At 32.0% G+C, this 16,900-nt stretch overlaps 1 protein-coding gene across 1 annotated transcript in view; it reads left to right on the top strand.

Annotated features, from left to right (window-relative positions):
- Nucleotides 1-13,583, top strand: part of LOC148622342 (biotin--protein ligase-like) — a 77,027-nt gene extending 63,444 nt beyond the window's left edge. Inside the window, exons 10-12 of the mRNA XM_088572188.1 lie at nucleotides 2,753-2,867; nucleotides 5,825-6,038; nucleotides 8,563-13,583. Of these exons, the coding sequence (XP_088428314.1) occupies nucleotides 2,753-2,867; nucleotides 5,825-6,038; nucleotides 8,563-8,734 (501 nt within the window). The 3' untranslated portion in view covers nucleotides 8,735-13,583. The remainder of the gene's footprint in view (nucleotides 1-2,752; nucleotides 2,868-5,824; nucleotides 6,039-8,562) is intronic.
- The last annotated feature ends 3,317 nt before the right edge of the window (nucleotides 13,584-16,900 follow it).

Genomic DNA, 16,900 nt, shown 5'->3' with positions numbered 1-16,900 from the left:
TTGTTGTACTCTAATCAGAAATGGTAAAGAGCGCTGCATTGCTGGTTTATTGAGGCCTTTTGTTGTACTCTAATCAGAAATGGTAAAGAGGGCTGCATTGCTGGTTTATTGGTGCCTTTTGTTGTACTCTAATCAGAAATGGTAAAGAGGGCTGCATTGCTGGTTTATTGGTGCCTTTTGTTGTACTCTAATCAGAAATGGTAAAGAGGGCTGCATTGCTGGTTTATTGGTGCCTTTAGTTGTACTCTATTCAGAAATGGTAAAGAGGGCTGCATTGCTGGTTTATTGGTGCCTTTAGTTGTACTCTAATCAGAAATGGTAAAGAGGGCTGCATTGCTGGTTTATTGGTGCCTTTAGTTGTACTCTAATCAGAAATGGTAAAGAGGGCAGCATTGCTGGTTTATTGGTGCCTTTTGTTGTACTCTAATCAGAAATGGTAAAGAGGGCAGCATTGCTGGTTTATTGGTGCCTTTTGTTGTACTCTATTCAGAAATGGTAAAGAGGGCTGCATTGCTGGTTTATTGGTGCCTTTTGTTGTACTCTATTCAGAAATGGTAAAGAGGGCTGCATTGCTGGTTTATTGGTGCCTTTTGTTGTACTCTATTCAGAAATGGTAAAGAGGGCTGCATTGCTGGTTTATTGGTGCCTTTTGTTGTACTCTAATCAGAAATGGTAAAGAGGGCTGCATTGCTGGTTTATTGGTACCTTTTGTTGTACTCTATTCAGAAATGGTTAAGAGGGCTGCATTGCTGGTTTATTGGTGCCTTTTGTTGTACTCTATTCAGAAATGGTAAAGAGGGCTGCATTGCTGGTTTATTGGTGCCTTTTGTTGTACTCTAATCAGAAATGGTAAAGAGGGCTGCATTGCTGGTTTATTGGTGCCTTCAGTTGTACTCTAATCAGAAATGGTAAAGAGGGCAGCATTGCTGGTTTATTGGTGCCTTCAGTTGTACTCTATTCAGAAATGGTAAAGAGGGCTGCATTGCTGGTTTATTGGTACCTTTTGTTGTACTCTATTCAGAAATGGTAATGGGATATCTGCCCTTCAGTCTGCATTTCTGTACATAATTCCATCCATCTTTCCTTATGTCATTACTTCTGTTACACAGAGAGGTACCATTCTAGTAACCTCTTACACCACTGAATGATATTAAGTGGAAGTGGAACTTTCGTAGATAATTTATTAAATACAATTTCAGACCTTGATTTTTTTTGTGTTTTGTTTTTGTTTTTTATATGTTTGTTTATTTTTCTGTTTTTTTTTAAGGGGGGGGGGGGAAGGTTTCAATATCAGTGGACATTGCCTTTTATGAATACATGATATTCATTTCAAATCTGAATCTTTATTATATATTCCCATTGTGCACTTATTATTATAGATTTTGATTCAAATCAATTTAGAGTCATAAGCTTCTTCTTATCAAATGGGAGTTGGGATATCTACTGAGTGAGCATTACTCACAGTTTTCGCTTTATACCTGTTTGGCTCCCCTTTAATGTGGCATGAAATTGATGCCAGGTTTCAAAAGAAATTTCAAATTAAGATCTTCCTCAAATCCTTCCTCATCTCAAATTTCAAACAATGAGATCACCTGGCAAGTGTTATGAGAACTTCGTCCTTTATGATAGATGCTCGACATTCATAGACTTTACCAGCATTAATAGGACTGCAAATGGAATCAAGTCCATCTATTTTTCAAAATTCAAAATGTTTTTGAAGTTGTTTATATTATTAGCGACTTCATGCACTTGTATCAAATCTCAGTACTGTACATTCGTATATGATTTCCGTAATTATATATTACTACACCACCTTATGCTACTGATTTGGTGTCATAGCACCTTCAATTCTAGCTTCATACAAGATCAAAATGTACCTCTTAAATACAATACATGTATTTTACTTGCGTTTCTTACTTGTATGTTTATATTAAAAGATGAAATAATCTGTTTGCATTGAACTATCTGTAATATAACTGAGAAACGCCTAGTTTCTGAGTTTTTGTGATTAAGAAACATACGTATCATCACCCAATTTTAAATAGAGCATATCAGAACTTTGCTTGAAGTTTGCTGATCTATCCAATTGATGAACTGTTGCATTACACAACAAAGTTCAGAATTCAAAAGGGAAGTCTGTACATATAAAACATTACAACACAAGATCTAATGAGCTTTTAAAACCAACATAAGCTTTGAAATATTCTAAAATGTCAAGTATATATTATTTTTGTGAAAGGAATACACTTATTTTGCTAGTAATGTACAAATGTACAACACATCAAAAGATGTGAAATGGAAAAGAACATGAATGTATATTATCAATCGACCTAAAATCTTCAAGTCTCAGCTCATGAAAATTTGTGATTTTTTTAGTTCAGAACGAATCACTGATCGATTGGGAGTTTAGTAGATCATTGAATTTGCTTGGATGTTGAAAGCACGCCAAAATCAGTGGCATAGGAAATTTGACGCTTAGCAACTTTGAAGACTTCAGTCTTTGATTTTAAACTTGATATAGGTAGTTATTTGAAGTCTCTAAATGCTGATGTAAAAAGTTATAGTTTCCAAGGTCAACTAAAGCCTACTCATTTATCTTCATAGGTCAACAAAGAGTTCTACATGATAGAAACATGTATTTACAGAATTAAGTTCTACGTTATAGAAACATGTATTTACATTTTTGTAGATGTATGACTTACAAACCAAAAGATGTCTTTTTTAAACCTAAATATTCTTTTTTCTTTTTCAGGGTATTGACTTAAAACTTAAATGGCCAAATGATATTTACTACAGTGACAAGATGAAACTTGGTGGTGTTATAGTTAAATCCACTACTATGGGTAGTCAGCTTCATGCTTTAATAGGTGAGTTTGTAGAGTAAAAACAACTTTTAGGGGCATCTCATAAGTTGGTGTACACTGTAGGCTAAAAAAGAGAATCCACTCACCCTTTTAGGCCAGTAAATGTGCCCCCTTTTTTGAATTTGTGGATCCCCTTCTGATGAGATCATTGAAATCAGTCGGAGGACAATTCATAGTTTGTTTAGTAAGCCTGTTTTTTGGTAGATATATCATATCATGAAATTCCTTCCATTCATTTGTCAGTCCATTAAATGAGAAGTTTTCTTTTAGCACTTTCAAAAATTTTCTATTTCTTTTTTAATATAGTCAGAATTTTGCAAAGACAAAGACATGACCAGGTTTTTTTTCATACTTATGCTTAGTAGAACTCATTAAGAATATGACAAGTTCATTATAATGTGGATATGTTGGGTGTTGTAGTACAAGTTTTATTTCCCATTTTACAGTGATACAAATTTTTCTCACATGATGCCATTGTACACCCTTCTATTTTGTTTTTCCAGAATGCCTTAAATGACTTGCAAGGTTTCTGGGGAAGGGGAGGGTATCACCAACTGAGCTTTGCTCACCATTTTCTGGTTTTACAGTCTTTTGTATATAATTTGCTTGTGAGTAAATATTTACAGATGTCTTTATGTAAATCAGCAGTGAAATATTGTACTGTTTGCCAATTTTAATAAATTTTTTATTTAGACATAATTGGAAACTGATTTTTTTAATTGCAGCATATGAGTGAATACATTTATAATGAATGGTATTTAGTTTCTATAGAAAAAAATGAGAATGTGTTTTGGAGTCTTTATTTCCTAAACAAAATCAATTTGTTTTTTGATTATGCAATAAGTTCTTATAGATCTATGTCCCATGCTTAGATAGGCGAGTTGCTTAATGCTGAACTGAATTCAGGTGGGTATGCCTCTCTATGCTTGAACAGAGTTGTTGCTGTTAATTTTTAAGTTTGTAGTTTGTCCACTAACATATAGTATGGCTATGTTATTAGTTGGTCCATTTACCCACAACACCTTGATATGCATGTTACAATTATATTTTCATTTCATAGAAAAAGAATGGATATGATGAAATGTAACAAATGCACCAGTGTATAATATTAATACAAAATAGCACATACTTTAAAGATCACCAAAAAGTCTTCAAACACATCTTCTGGGTGACCCCGTCAATAAAGTAATAAAATCCACGGTAACGGAATGAAGACATTTTCAAAATCAAACTAAAAGGTAATATAACAATACAAAGGTGCATTAATGACCAACATCTCCCGACTGTGGATAGGCTTATGAAATCTGTGATGGGGTTAAACTAGGTTAAACACCCCCTTAAATGTAAGGGAAAAAATGAAGGAAAAAAAACACCATAAAATTAATTCAATAATACATAATACATCCAATTCTCTGTATGGAATACCTCAACATTAACCATATAGACAAATGAAATATCCATTTAAAGAACGCTGGCAGTTACTAAAAGCTATTTCAGAACATAATAAAGAATGGCGATACTTATTTTTAATAATTCTCATAACTAGATAACTTCAATACTCATCTCCTCTGCAACCAGTTGGCTCATTATACCCCAAGCAACAAAGTTGCGGAGGGTATAATGTTTTTGACCCATCTGTCTGTTAGTCAATCTTCAGTTTTCCAGATTTTTTTTTTGAAACGCTTGCAAATATTGACATGACTTTTAGTAAATAAATTCACCATGATAAGTTACAGGACAGGTTTGTGTTTGGTTCTGCTCTGATAATTTTTACTGAAATTATGGGCCTTGAACTTAGCAAAATTCACAGAAGTAACCGTTTTCCGGACTTTTTTTCTAAACTCCTCCAGATATTCACATGATTTTTGGTATAGAAATTCACCATAAGTTACAGGACAAGTTTAGAGTTGGTTCCACTTCCATGATTTTTGCCTAAATTACAGACCTTGAGCTTAGCTAAATTCACTGAAATAAGCGGTTTTCAGACTTTTTTTCTAAATGCTTGCAGATTATGACATGATTTTTGGTATATAAGTTCACCATGATAAGTTACAGGTAAAGTGTATGTTTTGTTCCGCTACAATAATATTTACTTTGGATTAATTAAAGCTGAAAGAAATCACAGTCTGGAGTTTGAAAGTACCAGTTTGAGCAACAAAATTTAGTTAGAAGAAAAAGTCTAAAGACTGAAAAAACACTCTAATTCAGTTTTTATTGGGCCTTTCGACATTTATTTCTCATACAAATTTACTTGAGTATCAAACATGGGGACATGTAGGGTATGTGAGCGCACTCACTAAGGTTCTTTACTTGCTTCCATATCTCATAAAATATAATGTTAGGAAATGAAAATTCTATACCTTTTTGTTTAACAAATTTTTGATGAGTATGAGTATTTTTTTTTATCATTTCTCTACACTAGAAACCATTATGGATGCATCTTCTCTGTAAGCTCTTGGCAAATTGCATCCACATTTTATTGAGAGGATGTATACTCAACACAGGCAGTTTGATTCAACAAATTTGGTTTGAGTTACAGGACTTCATAAAATCATAAGTGACCAGATGTAATCTTATAACAGTTGAGTTAGTGTTGTTGGAATTAATCACTTATTTTGTAACTGACATGATTTCACGTTGAGTTGGTAGTTATTTAAGTTGAGAATCATGGTTTATATGCCAGGGAAAATTACAAATGTGGTAGAGGAGTCCACTTAGTTTTACTTGGTGCTGCTTATCACTACTTGCTGCTAACTGCCTGGCGTTGTAATAGAAATCATGGAATTTCTCTTTTTTGTCCATTATCTAGCAATTAAAATCAGCATATTTCAGTCTCAGCACATTACAACTTGTTCTGTAGTTCAACCTTATCATAAAAAAATATTTCTAAATTTATGTTATATTTTGCTTGCAATAAGCTTAAAATTTTTTATGCAACTTTAATCCTTTATCCATGATAGGTTGTGGTTGTAACATAAGTAACAAGAACCCTACTATTTGTGTAAATGATGTGATCACTCGATACAATGCTGACAACAACACAAACTTATCACCACTCAGCATAGAGCAGGTCATAGCTAGAACAGTCAGCTGTATGGAAACACTGATAGACCAGTTCCAGGCTGAGGGCTTTAACAGCTTCTGTCAACAGTATTATAAATACTGGTTACATAGGTATTTATCTAGTCTTATAATAAAGGTGGAGCATTTTAATCTTAGAAACAATTATGTTGGTATATTCAAGTATGTACTCGTATATTAACAACAATAACATATTGAATAAGTATAATTCATTTTAAATATAGATGTTGGGGGCTCTTTAAGATAAGTAATAGCAGGATTCTCTTAATTGGTAGGTGCAAGTAAAAGAATACTGTTTGTTCCATTATTTTGTAGAATTAGTTAATTTAAAAAAAAGCTGAGTGCTTAATAATTGGCGCTACTGTCCGTAGCCTGTTTAATGAGTTTCAAAGTCAATTTCACAGTATGTAAGTATATAATGCAATGGAGCATTTCCTACTTAGTTTTATGATTTAGTTTTTTCTAAACATCAGCTTAACTAAACCTAAAAGAAGGGTCAGCAAGGGTAGTTCCAGTTTGATCTGGAAATTAGTTATTGCATTGCTCATTTTAAACCCCATATTGTCACTGTGCTGTTAGCCATTTTCATCAATAGATATTCGTACATCCTACACAGTACTCAGATAGGATAAATCTTAATGTTGAGTATCTATCATTGACTTCTATAGTGATTCTAATCTATTGTTATCAAACTTCGTCCTTTTGAGGGTAAAATCATTAGGAATATTTTAATAATTATTCTAGATAGCTCACATTTAGTCTAGGCATTTTCCCCAATACAACGTAATATAATAACCTATATAAAGATCTTGTATATGTTTCTTAAGATGATGGCCTTAATTAATTTGCATATGATGTTAAGAATGAATATTGGATATGATTTATTTGGCTCTAAAACTAAATGTTAATGTGATATAAGTTTACTTTGAGGTTTGTGATATTGAAATAAATTCTCTAATATTCAAAATATTTCGAAAAATGTGAGCTATTATTTCACAATTTCACAGTACAGATATTCAAAACAAGGTATTATTTGAATTTGGAATTTAGAAAATGACCAAAAAAATAATTTGTAAATCTAACCTTTAATAAGGGGGTTAGTCATGCCGGCATGGCTAAGAGGTAAGGTTAGTAGGATGACAAAAAGCAAGGAAACTTACTAACCCCCTTTAGTCATGACAGCATGACTAACCCCCATAGTAGGGGTAAGTTTTGTAAATAATTATTTTACTTATTTTCTTAAAATCAAAAAGAATTCCAAATTCAAATAATACCTTGTTTTAAGCTTTTTAAAAAGAAATCTATTGGTCACAAGTTGACTTTGTATCCACTAATTGATAATCAAATTCCCTGAAGAAATAAGTGATTAAATGAGTACATACTAGGTGTAATGGTGAGTTCAGGTAAGTGAACCTGTTCCTATACCAATGGTGGGTTCAGGTAAGATAATCTGTACCTATCCCAGTGGTGGGTTCAGGTAATTTAATCTGTACCTATACCAATGTTGGGTTCAGGTAAGATAACCTGTATCTATCCCAGTGGTTTGTTCAGATAATTTAACCTGTACCTATACCAATGTTGGATTCAGGTAAGTTAACCTGTACCTATACCAATGTTGGGTTCAGGTAAGATAACCTGTACCTATCCCAGTGGTTTGTTCAGATAATTTAACTTGTACCTATACCAATGGTGGGTTCAGGTAAGTTAACCTGTACCTGTACCAATGTTGGGTTAGGGTAAGTTAACCTGTACCTATACCATTGTTGGGTTCAGGTAAGTTAACCTGTACCTATACCAATGGTGGGTTCAGGTAAGATAACCTGTACCTATCCCAGTGGTGGGTTCAGATAATTTAACCTGTACCTATACCAATGGTGGGTTCAGGTAAGTTAACCTGTACCTGTACCAATGTTGGGTTAGGGTAGGTTAACCTGTACCTATACCAATGTTGGGTTCAAGTAAGTTAACCTGTACCTATACCAATGGTAGGTTCAGGTAAGTTAACCTGTACCTATACCAATGGTGGGTTCAGGTAAGTTAACCTGTATCTATACCAGTGTTGGGTTCAGATAAGTTAACCTGTACCCATACCGATTGTGAGTTGAGATAAGTTAACCTGTACCAATACCAATGGTGGGTCCAGATAAGTTAACCTGTACCTATACCAATGGTGGGTCCAGATAAGTTAACCTGTACCTATACCTAAGGTGGGTTTAAGTAAGTTAATATGTTCCTATATCAATCATTTATGATCTGATTGTTTTAATTTTGACCTATACATTATTCCCCATAGTGTTTTACACATCAGCTTTCAATTTACTTTGTTATAAATCTGTTCTTCCTGGCTTTGAATATTGTTAATGAAACTCAAATATGATGCATTGAGCAATCATCATACTGTAATATTTCTAATACCTGAAGAGTGATGTATATGATCCTCAAAAGGAAAATAACTTCTTTTGCTGGCTGGCTTTGATTTCTTTGAAAATGAACACTTAATTACCTTATATAATGGATATCATCATGTGTTCTTTGTTGAGCCTTATTTATGTGGACTGTTTCTCAGGGGTCTTTTTAGTGTTGATATTCTCTCTTACTTTCTTTTTCACGTTTTCAGCAATGTGAAAGTTAGATTACAGCGGGAAGGCCATAAGGAGGTGACAATAGTAGGACTAGATGAGTTTGGTTATCTGAAAACAGTTGATGGTAACAAGAAAGTCATCATAGTTCAGGATGATGGAAATAGCTTTGATATGATGCACAATTTGATTAAGATGAAGGAAGTGTAAACATGCTCTAACACAATGATATGGAGTGTTTGGACTACTGCTTATTCTTTTCATTGATTGATAAATTTCTTTTTATTAATTTTCTTATTTCTTCCTGAGAAAACCACTGTGGAAACTAACATTAAAGATTAACATTGTGGTAAAATTTGGTAATATGACTCTGTGACTCTTTTTCCACCAACACAAATATCAATGTGCTGTTCACAAAATTTTAATTTATGTTGAAAAAAGCAATGAATTATGAAGAAAATCTATGTAATAAATAGTATAATTGATTGGTTATCATGACTAACCACAATATGATTATTTGTGCCAAAAATGTCTGAATGTTTAACACTGTACAGAACAAGTTCCACACACTCATTAAATCTAAGCACTCTTTGGCACATGTTTTGGTTGTATTTTGGTTTTCCATTCTTTCCAATTAATTATCCTTTTAGAAATCTTATCAAGTTTTTTTATTAACTCCATAAATCAATGTACGCTTTGTTATATTACCTACATGTAGTTATAAGGCTCACTATTAGGTCTGTAAAGTAACTGTAGCCCTCAAAGTTGCTTTCATATTCTTTTTGATGAATATGAAAATAAAAAAAATCATTAACCTCATATGAGGATTTCAGCCATTGTAGTGTCTTAATTTTGAAGTTTCATACTGTTTTACAGAAGGTAACAAAGTCTGGTATATAATGTATTAACTAACGAAACCCTGATTTCTTTATTATTCTGACATCATACTGTTGAACGTTTTATTTTTGCTGTCATGAATATTTTCTTCGAAGAACTTTATAGTACAATTTGATGAATGATCACGAATTAAAAACTGTGCGAAAGCAAATTAGTAGCAGAAAATGGTAAAAAAAGATGGTGCAAAAATTTCCGTTTACAGTATGACATAGGTAAAAGCTGTATTGCTCTTTTGGAAACAAAGCTTTAATATTCTTCCCAAGTCAAGAATTAGTACACACATTTTCTGGAACACATGAAAATTGTCAATATTTAATTATTTTAATAAATAATGGACAGAAACCTTCTGAAATCCTTGTATGCATTACATACTTTTCTATATATTTCTTCTTTTAACAAGATATATATGTAAATATTTTTTTTTGGGGGTACATTTTTTATGTGACAAGATTTTTTTTAAAATATGCTAAGCCAAGGCAAGGCATATTTCATGGCAAGATATATACTTCCTCCTTAACATGGTGTTGACATCCTCTTAATGTGGGATTGATTGAAATTTATACTACACAAAACTATTTTTTTCACTTTAAATATATTTCTCCATAAACCAAGATTGGGATGACCTCCACAATATGTAATAGAAACTGTTAACAAATATTTTAGAATAAAAATATCTGTTTCCATTGCCTGTGTAATTTTAAAAGCTCTTAAATTGCCCCCAAAAATGTATATGCATGAAATTGACATTTTCACACATTTTTTTGAGAAGTAAAGAATTGCATTATGAAGTATGAAAACTCTCCAGAACATTTCAGTTTATTATTTATTTAAATGATTAATATATTGATATTCTTATATGTGCATCCTATATCTTGACCTTTAGTGAACTGGTGTAGTGGCTTATTGGTCTTTGATTCTATTAATTGATAGAAATGGCATTACATAATGTGTTCACTAAAATGACTTGCTCAGTGTTTATTATTGTTCTTTACAGAATGATTTGTGATTTTTTGTCTGAAATAATATTCATTTTGAGTGACTTTTATACTTTTTTATATAATTTGGATATGATTTTTTATGCAATTATGCTCGTGGAAGCCCACAAATGGAGGGAATTTAGCATTTCAACTTAAAGTTACAGTTGGAATATTTTGGTTTTATGAATATTACGAAATTTAGGTACATTGTATTTGGTGAACTGATCTGACACATGACTATTTCAGTCTAGTCAGAATGAGGTATTATTATTGATAGAAGTTAACATTGTGGTAGTGGAGGGTGAAGAAAAGAAATGAAAACAAGAGGGTTTCATTCAGCCATGCAATATTTGTAGATTTAAATATATTGGAAGTTGCCATAGTGCTTAATTTATTCAGTGTATTATATTCAAAATAGTGACATCAGTTATTGCTATTATAGATATTGTAGGGTATATGGACCTTATCCGTCTCTTTGGAGATTGAAAGGGTATTTTATTGAAGTTATCTTGTAAGTGGTATTTCCAACAGAAGATAATCACTGGAAGTTTTAGTTTAATTTTTAGCTCACCTGGCTAAAGGCCAAGTGAGCTTATGACATCACTTTGCGTCCGTCGTCATCATGGACAAATTTTCAAAAATCTTCTCCTCTGAAACTACTTGACTGACAGGTTTTAAACTTGGCAGGATTGTTTCCTAGGGTGTTCTTCACAAAATTGCTGTTGGGATTTTTGATCCATAAAAAAACATGGCCGCTGTTACTAAAAATAGAACATAGATGTCAGATGGCAGTTTTTTGCAAATAAGTCAAAAATCATTGCCTTTAGGAAATTTCTGGTGGGGTAATATTGTTCAGCATTATGAGAAGGATGTATGACAAAATTTTCAAAACGATTCGTCAACTGATGTAGGAATTACGGCCCCTGAAACAGTTTTTTTTTGCATATTTTGCCTTTAGCAAATTTCTGGCATAGGGTAATATTGTTCAGCATCATGAGACAGACTTATGCTGACACTTTCAAAATGATTCGTCAAATGATGTAGGAGTTATGGCCCCTGAATTTTTTTGCATAATTCGCATGTGCAACTTTGAAAATCTTTTTCTCAAAATCCATAGCACAGAATTCAATGAATGTTGGCATATATGTTCCTTAGGGTACCCCACTCAAAATGACCATTGGGATTTTTGATCCATGAAAAAACAAGGCCACCGTTACTAAAAATGGAACATATGGGTCAGATTTTTTGCAAATAACTCAGAAACCGTTGCCTATAGCAAATTTCTGGCAAGGTAATATTGTTCAGCATCATGAGATGGACCTATGCCAAAATTTTCAAAACGATTCATCAACTGGTGTAGGAGTTACAGCCCCTGAAACAGTTTTTTTTTTGGCAATTTTTCCTTGTGCCACTTTGAAAATCTTCTCAAAATCCATTGAGAGAATTCAGTGAAAGTTGGCATATTTGTTCCTTAGAATATCTCACACAAAATTACTTAGAATTTTTTATCCATGAAAAAACATAGTCTTTGTTACTAACAATAGAACAAGGGCATCACAAGGCAATTTTTTTGCAATTAACTGACGAACCGTTACCTTTAACAAAATTCTAGCTGGGTAATTATAGTATTTAACATAATGGACTTGCGCTGAAATGTTCAAAAGAATTTGTCAACCGAAGTAGGAGTTTTAGCCTCTGGATTTTTTTAACCAAATATGTACACCTTTGAAAATCTCTTATACCATTTACGATCATTCAATGAAAATAAGCATATTTGTTCGATAGGGTATGTGTTCAAATTGACTTATGTGATTTTTAATCCATGATAAGATACAACTAAAAATGAAACGTAGGGGTCAGAAGATCTTTCTTTGGCAAATAATTCAAAACCTGTTGCCTTATAAGCATATTGATATTGCATGTAACTCAAAAACCGTTTCCTTTTGGAAAAGCTTTGCAGGGGTAATATTGTTCAACATCATGAGTCCTACCAATGCTGATATTTTAAAAATGATTTGTCTACTGATGTAGGTGTTTTGGCTCCTGAAACAATTCTGAAATTTTTTTTTCCACATGTACAACTTTGAAAATCTTCTCTAAAACCATTTAAGATCTTTTAATGAAAATAAGCATGTTGGTTCTTAAGTATATTGTGTTATGACATCTGATTTTTAATTTGTGAATAGATATGGCTACCTCTACTTAAAACTGAACAAAGTGGTCGGAAGACATTTTTTTGAAAATAATTCAAAAACTGTTGCCTTTAGCAAAATTCTGGTCCAGGTCATTAAAATGCCATTAAAAGTATTTACTACCTTTGACAATTAAGTTAATTTTAACTTAACCTTTCTCATTCCTCAAGTTTTTCAAATAGGCAAATGGTTAACCAGGTGAGCGATTCAGGCTGTCTTGAGCCTCTAGTTTTGTAGTTGTATTTTTACATGATATAGATAATTTACAATCTTTATGTATTCACAATTGTTTGCATGAGTGTGTGAATTGTAGTAAAAGTTGAAAAGTAAACATTTAATATTATCCCAAGGGCACTTCCTTGACTCTAATTATTATTATCACCTTATTGTGTTGTTTATGTATATAATTTAAATGAGATTTATTTGTTTTACATCATATAACATAACAAGGTATTTTACAGAATAAAGTGTAAATTTAACATAAGTAGAAAATTAATTTAAGAGATTGGTGCAGGTTTTAAGAAAAGAAAGAAGAGAGAAAAACGTTTGGTTAAAAAATGGTTTACCATTCAATGAAGAACATCATTTACCATTTCATGTAAATATTTTACTTTTGTGTGATGGTAGTATGACATCCAAGGGTTAGTGATATATATATATATAAAATTGAGTATATACTAATCCTTCAAGTCCAGATTTGACCAATCAGATTGCTTGAAATCGAAGATGTTAGTTAAAACTGTTGGGTAAATGGAAAGTGTCATTAATTTTTTTTTTAAACCATACCCAGACACTCTGACTACTTTGTGTTTTGAAATAATTGATGGATTTGCTTTATGTAAGTTTGTTGTTGGCACAGTTTGTTGTTGACACAGTTTGATGGTGTTTATAATATATAACTTTTTTTCCTGTTGTTTAGTAAATCCAGCATGTTTAACAATTTTTGGTACTAGAAATGTGTTGCTTGTTTTCATTAAAACTTAGTAAAAATTGTGATGTTTTGATTTTTTCCTTTCAAGTACAAAAGACAGGACCTGGAAAGATTGGGTAAAAATTATCATTGAAGGGAAGCAATCTACACCCAAGAACAAAAAAGAGTACATTTATTTCTTTCTTTAAAAAGTTAGTTTAAGCTTGTGAAATAGTTGTATAGTTGTGATTCCATGAAAATCTCATCCTCTTTTTCAAATGAACTGATGAGCATGACATTCCAACTAAAGAAGAGATGATTCAGGAAATATTCAAATGAACTGATGAGAATGACATTTCAACTAAAGAAGAGATGATTCAGGAACTACATTGTAATTTATATGCTGGAAACAGAAACCACAACTGAAATACTGCAAATATATCAGGTAACAACCTCTACAAAACTACAGATGTAAGCACAGTCAATCAAGCTGCTCATGATTTTCTTAGAATCGTGTTAAATATCAACATAGTCGACATTCCCTACTATATAGGATAGATAAAACTTTTTACGTTTAAGTCGATATATAAGATAGATAAAAGTTTTTTATGGTAAAGTCAACATTCTCTACTATATAAGATAGATAAAACTTTTTACGTTAAAGTCAACATTCTTTACTATATAGGATAGATAAAACGTTTAGGCAGAAAAGACATATTTCAGGCAAACTCTGACATCAACATCAAACGTCTTGAACACTTGCGCTCTTTATTTTAGTCTCGTCACATTGGCATCAAATGATGTGGAACTCCCAGGAGTGGTTATAGAAGTCATATTCTAAGTAATAACAATTGTATGCCTCCATTGATTCTGTTTATATTTGTACTAGATAGATATCTGCGCTGATTAGAAACATTCATCTTTAAAATTGAAGATGTCTAGAGTTAAATACAATTCCGTCATTGAAAAAATCCTGAATTAATTGCTTCAGTTTTATTTTGAATTATATCCAAATCCTCTTAAAATACTAGCCTTTGCAATTGATATGTAACAATTTTTCAGTATCCACAACTGAAACGTGGTAGTTTTTTTATTTGTCCTGACCTTTTCAATGAATTAAAATGAAAGCTATTTTATTTGAAATTTAAATATAATAATTTACATCTTTCAACAAGTGGAATTATATATGCAAGAAAATTCTTCAAAACGTACTTCAATACAACCAATACAAGACAGAAAGGAGGACGAGAAAGAAACTCCTTATAAAGTAATCTATGGCGAAAAAAACTTTGAGGAAAATATATTTCAAAATATTTTAAGAGGCTGATTCTTCATTTTCCTACCTCACATTGGTACTTCTATTATTCTAAATGTAACTCTCAGACAGATTGAATTTTTTGAAGAAAATCAAATAAAAATTCAATGTATTAAATTTTCTTTATATGCACGATTATTAAGTGACTCTGTACTTCCTGACTACATGTATTTAGTAGGATCTTGAATATGGTAATACTTTGGTCCTGTTGTATCATAGTTACGTAATTCATCCTAACCTCGCGTCACTTCATTACCATTAACGTTCCCGGGAGAATCTCCATATTGCTATTTGTTTAAAGTCATTCTTTAACATTGCGAATGAATCGGACACCTAAAAATTCTGAAACAAATCTTGTTAGAACACCATAGATTAACACTTGTAACTTTTCGAAGATGAACTTATTTTCATCAATACTTAATTCATGTTCTTGTTAATACTTTGTTCATGACCAAAAAGCAACTATCTCAAAGTTACAGGAGCCTGTAAAAATTGCAGATCATAAAATAAATTAATTCTCTTCTTTGTAACTCAAATCTGTAACAATATAAGAAAAAGTGTAGAACTTTCTTGGTCAAAGCCGCATGTACATGTATCATTTTTAATTAAGTTTGCCTTATATAAATCATAATTTAATATGCTAAATTTGTTTCGCAGCTCTGCTTGCATGATATAAAGTTGTCTAAACAGGAAAAATTTCGATTTCTATTTTGGAACAGTATGGAAATATATGTTTCTGTGCCTATAAAATCACATGGAAACAAAACTTTTTTTTCTAAATTATATAAAAACCATACCTCTCTCATATTTTAAATCCTATGGAAGAAATAAATTACCATTTGACTTTTCTTTATCTTTTTTCATGAATTAGTTTGTCAGTCTTAAACATATGTTTTTCATATGTTTTCATGATGGTTCTAAACATATGAAAAATATATGTTGCAGTTTTTCTAACACCTTAATAAAAGTTTCAAGAACATATCTTTTGTATTAATTTCTAACTTAAATAAATAATAAATGTAAACATAGATAATGAGGGGCTGTGCTGTGTGGCTACTTCGAGAGAGTTCAACAAGATAAGTAGCACTCCAGCTAAGAGTCATGCAAAATGTGATTCATTGTTGGAAAGCCTGCGCATTTTATTTTTGATATTTTGTTTAAAATGTCATAGTAAACAGAAAGTAACATTAGCCTTTCATATATTGGCTTTTTATATAACCCTTGTTCATAGGAGATCAAAAATATGTAGAATGTAAAGCAGAATTCAAAATTAAGGGAAATAACTCTGTAAACGACACTAAAATACAATAGAAACTATTAAATTTTCCATTTGGATTATATCCTAAGAGCAGACAGATTGTAATGAATACATATACATTTCCTCATATAGACCTATAAAGAAACTTGATATAAAAAATAAAAATGTATAGTCTTTTTTGGGTGTATCACATTTTACAGAATTTGGTTGATTCTTACAAAGACTGCCACTTAATTAAATAGATATTTTTTTATTTAGAGTAGATATAAAATATATACAATGTAACATGAGCTCTGTAGAGCTCTTAAAAGACTATATGATGAGAAAGAGTAATCAAGGGAATCAAGATCGAGCGGAGAAGAATATATTCAAGGGATAAAGACTAGGCAAGCAAAACAGACACACACAACAAATATGAAAAAAGCAAAATATCACGTACAAATAAACAAAAATAAATGAGCAACCCAGACTCCACTAAACACTGAGAGCATGGACCAGGTGCTCTGAAAGGGTAAGCATCCTCTGCTTTTCTAGAAACATCCGCAGAATTGCTCATAAATTGTCACGTCCGGGATAGACGAAAGGGAAAATTCACCACGACTCACAAGATCATGGAAAAAGGGCTAATAGATTAATAGTGGGTGGATTGGAATTAATATATTATAGCTGTTATGCAAATTACGATTGCTTATCTTCGAAACAGATTGTGATACTAAGTCACACAAGTAATCGAGAGCCTGTCGGTTCATCATTAAAAAAAACGTAACTTGTCGTCAAACTTTCAATTTTTCCTAGCCTGTTTCCTGATTGATTGACCGATAGTAATA

This window comes from Perna viridis, chromosome 3, assembly GCF_037379345.1.
Source record: "Perna viridis isolate PV_CMFRI_1.1 ecotype Kerala chromosome 3, ASM3737934v1, whole genome shotgun sequence".
NCBI classification, from domain to species: domain Eukaryota; kingdom Metazoa; phylum Mollusca; class Bivalvia; order Mytilida; family Mytilidae; genus Perna; species Perna viridis.
Note: the sequence above shows the minus strand (reverse complement) of the source record. Positions and strands in the feature narration are given on the sequence as shown.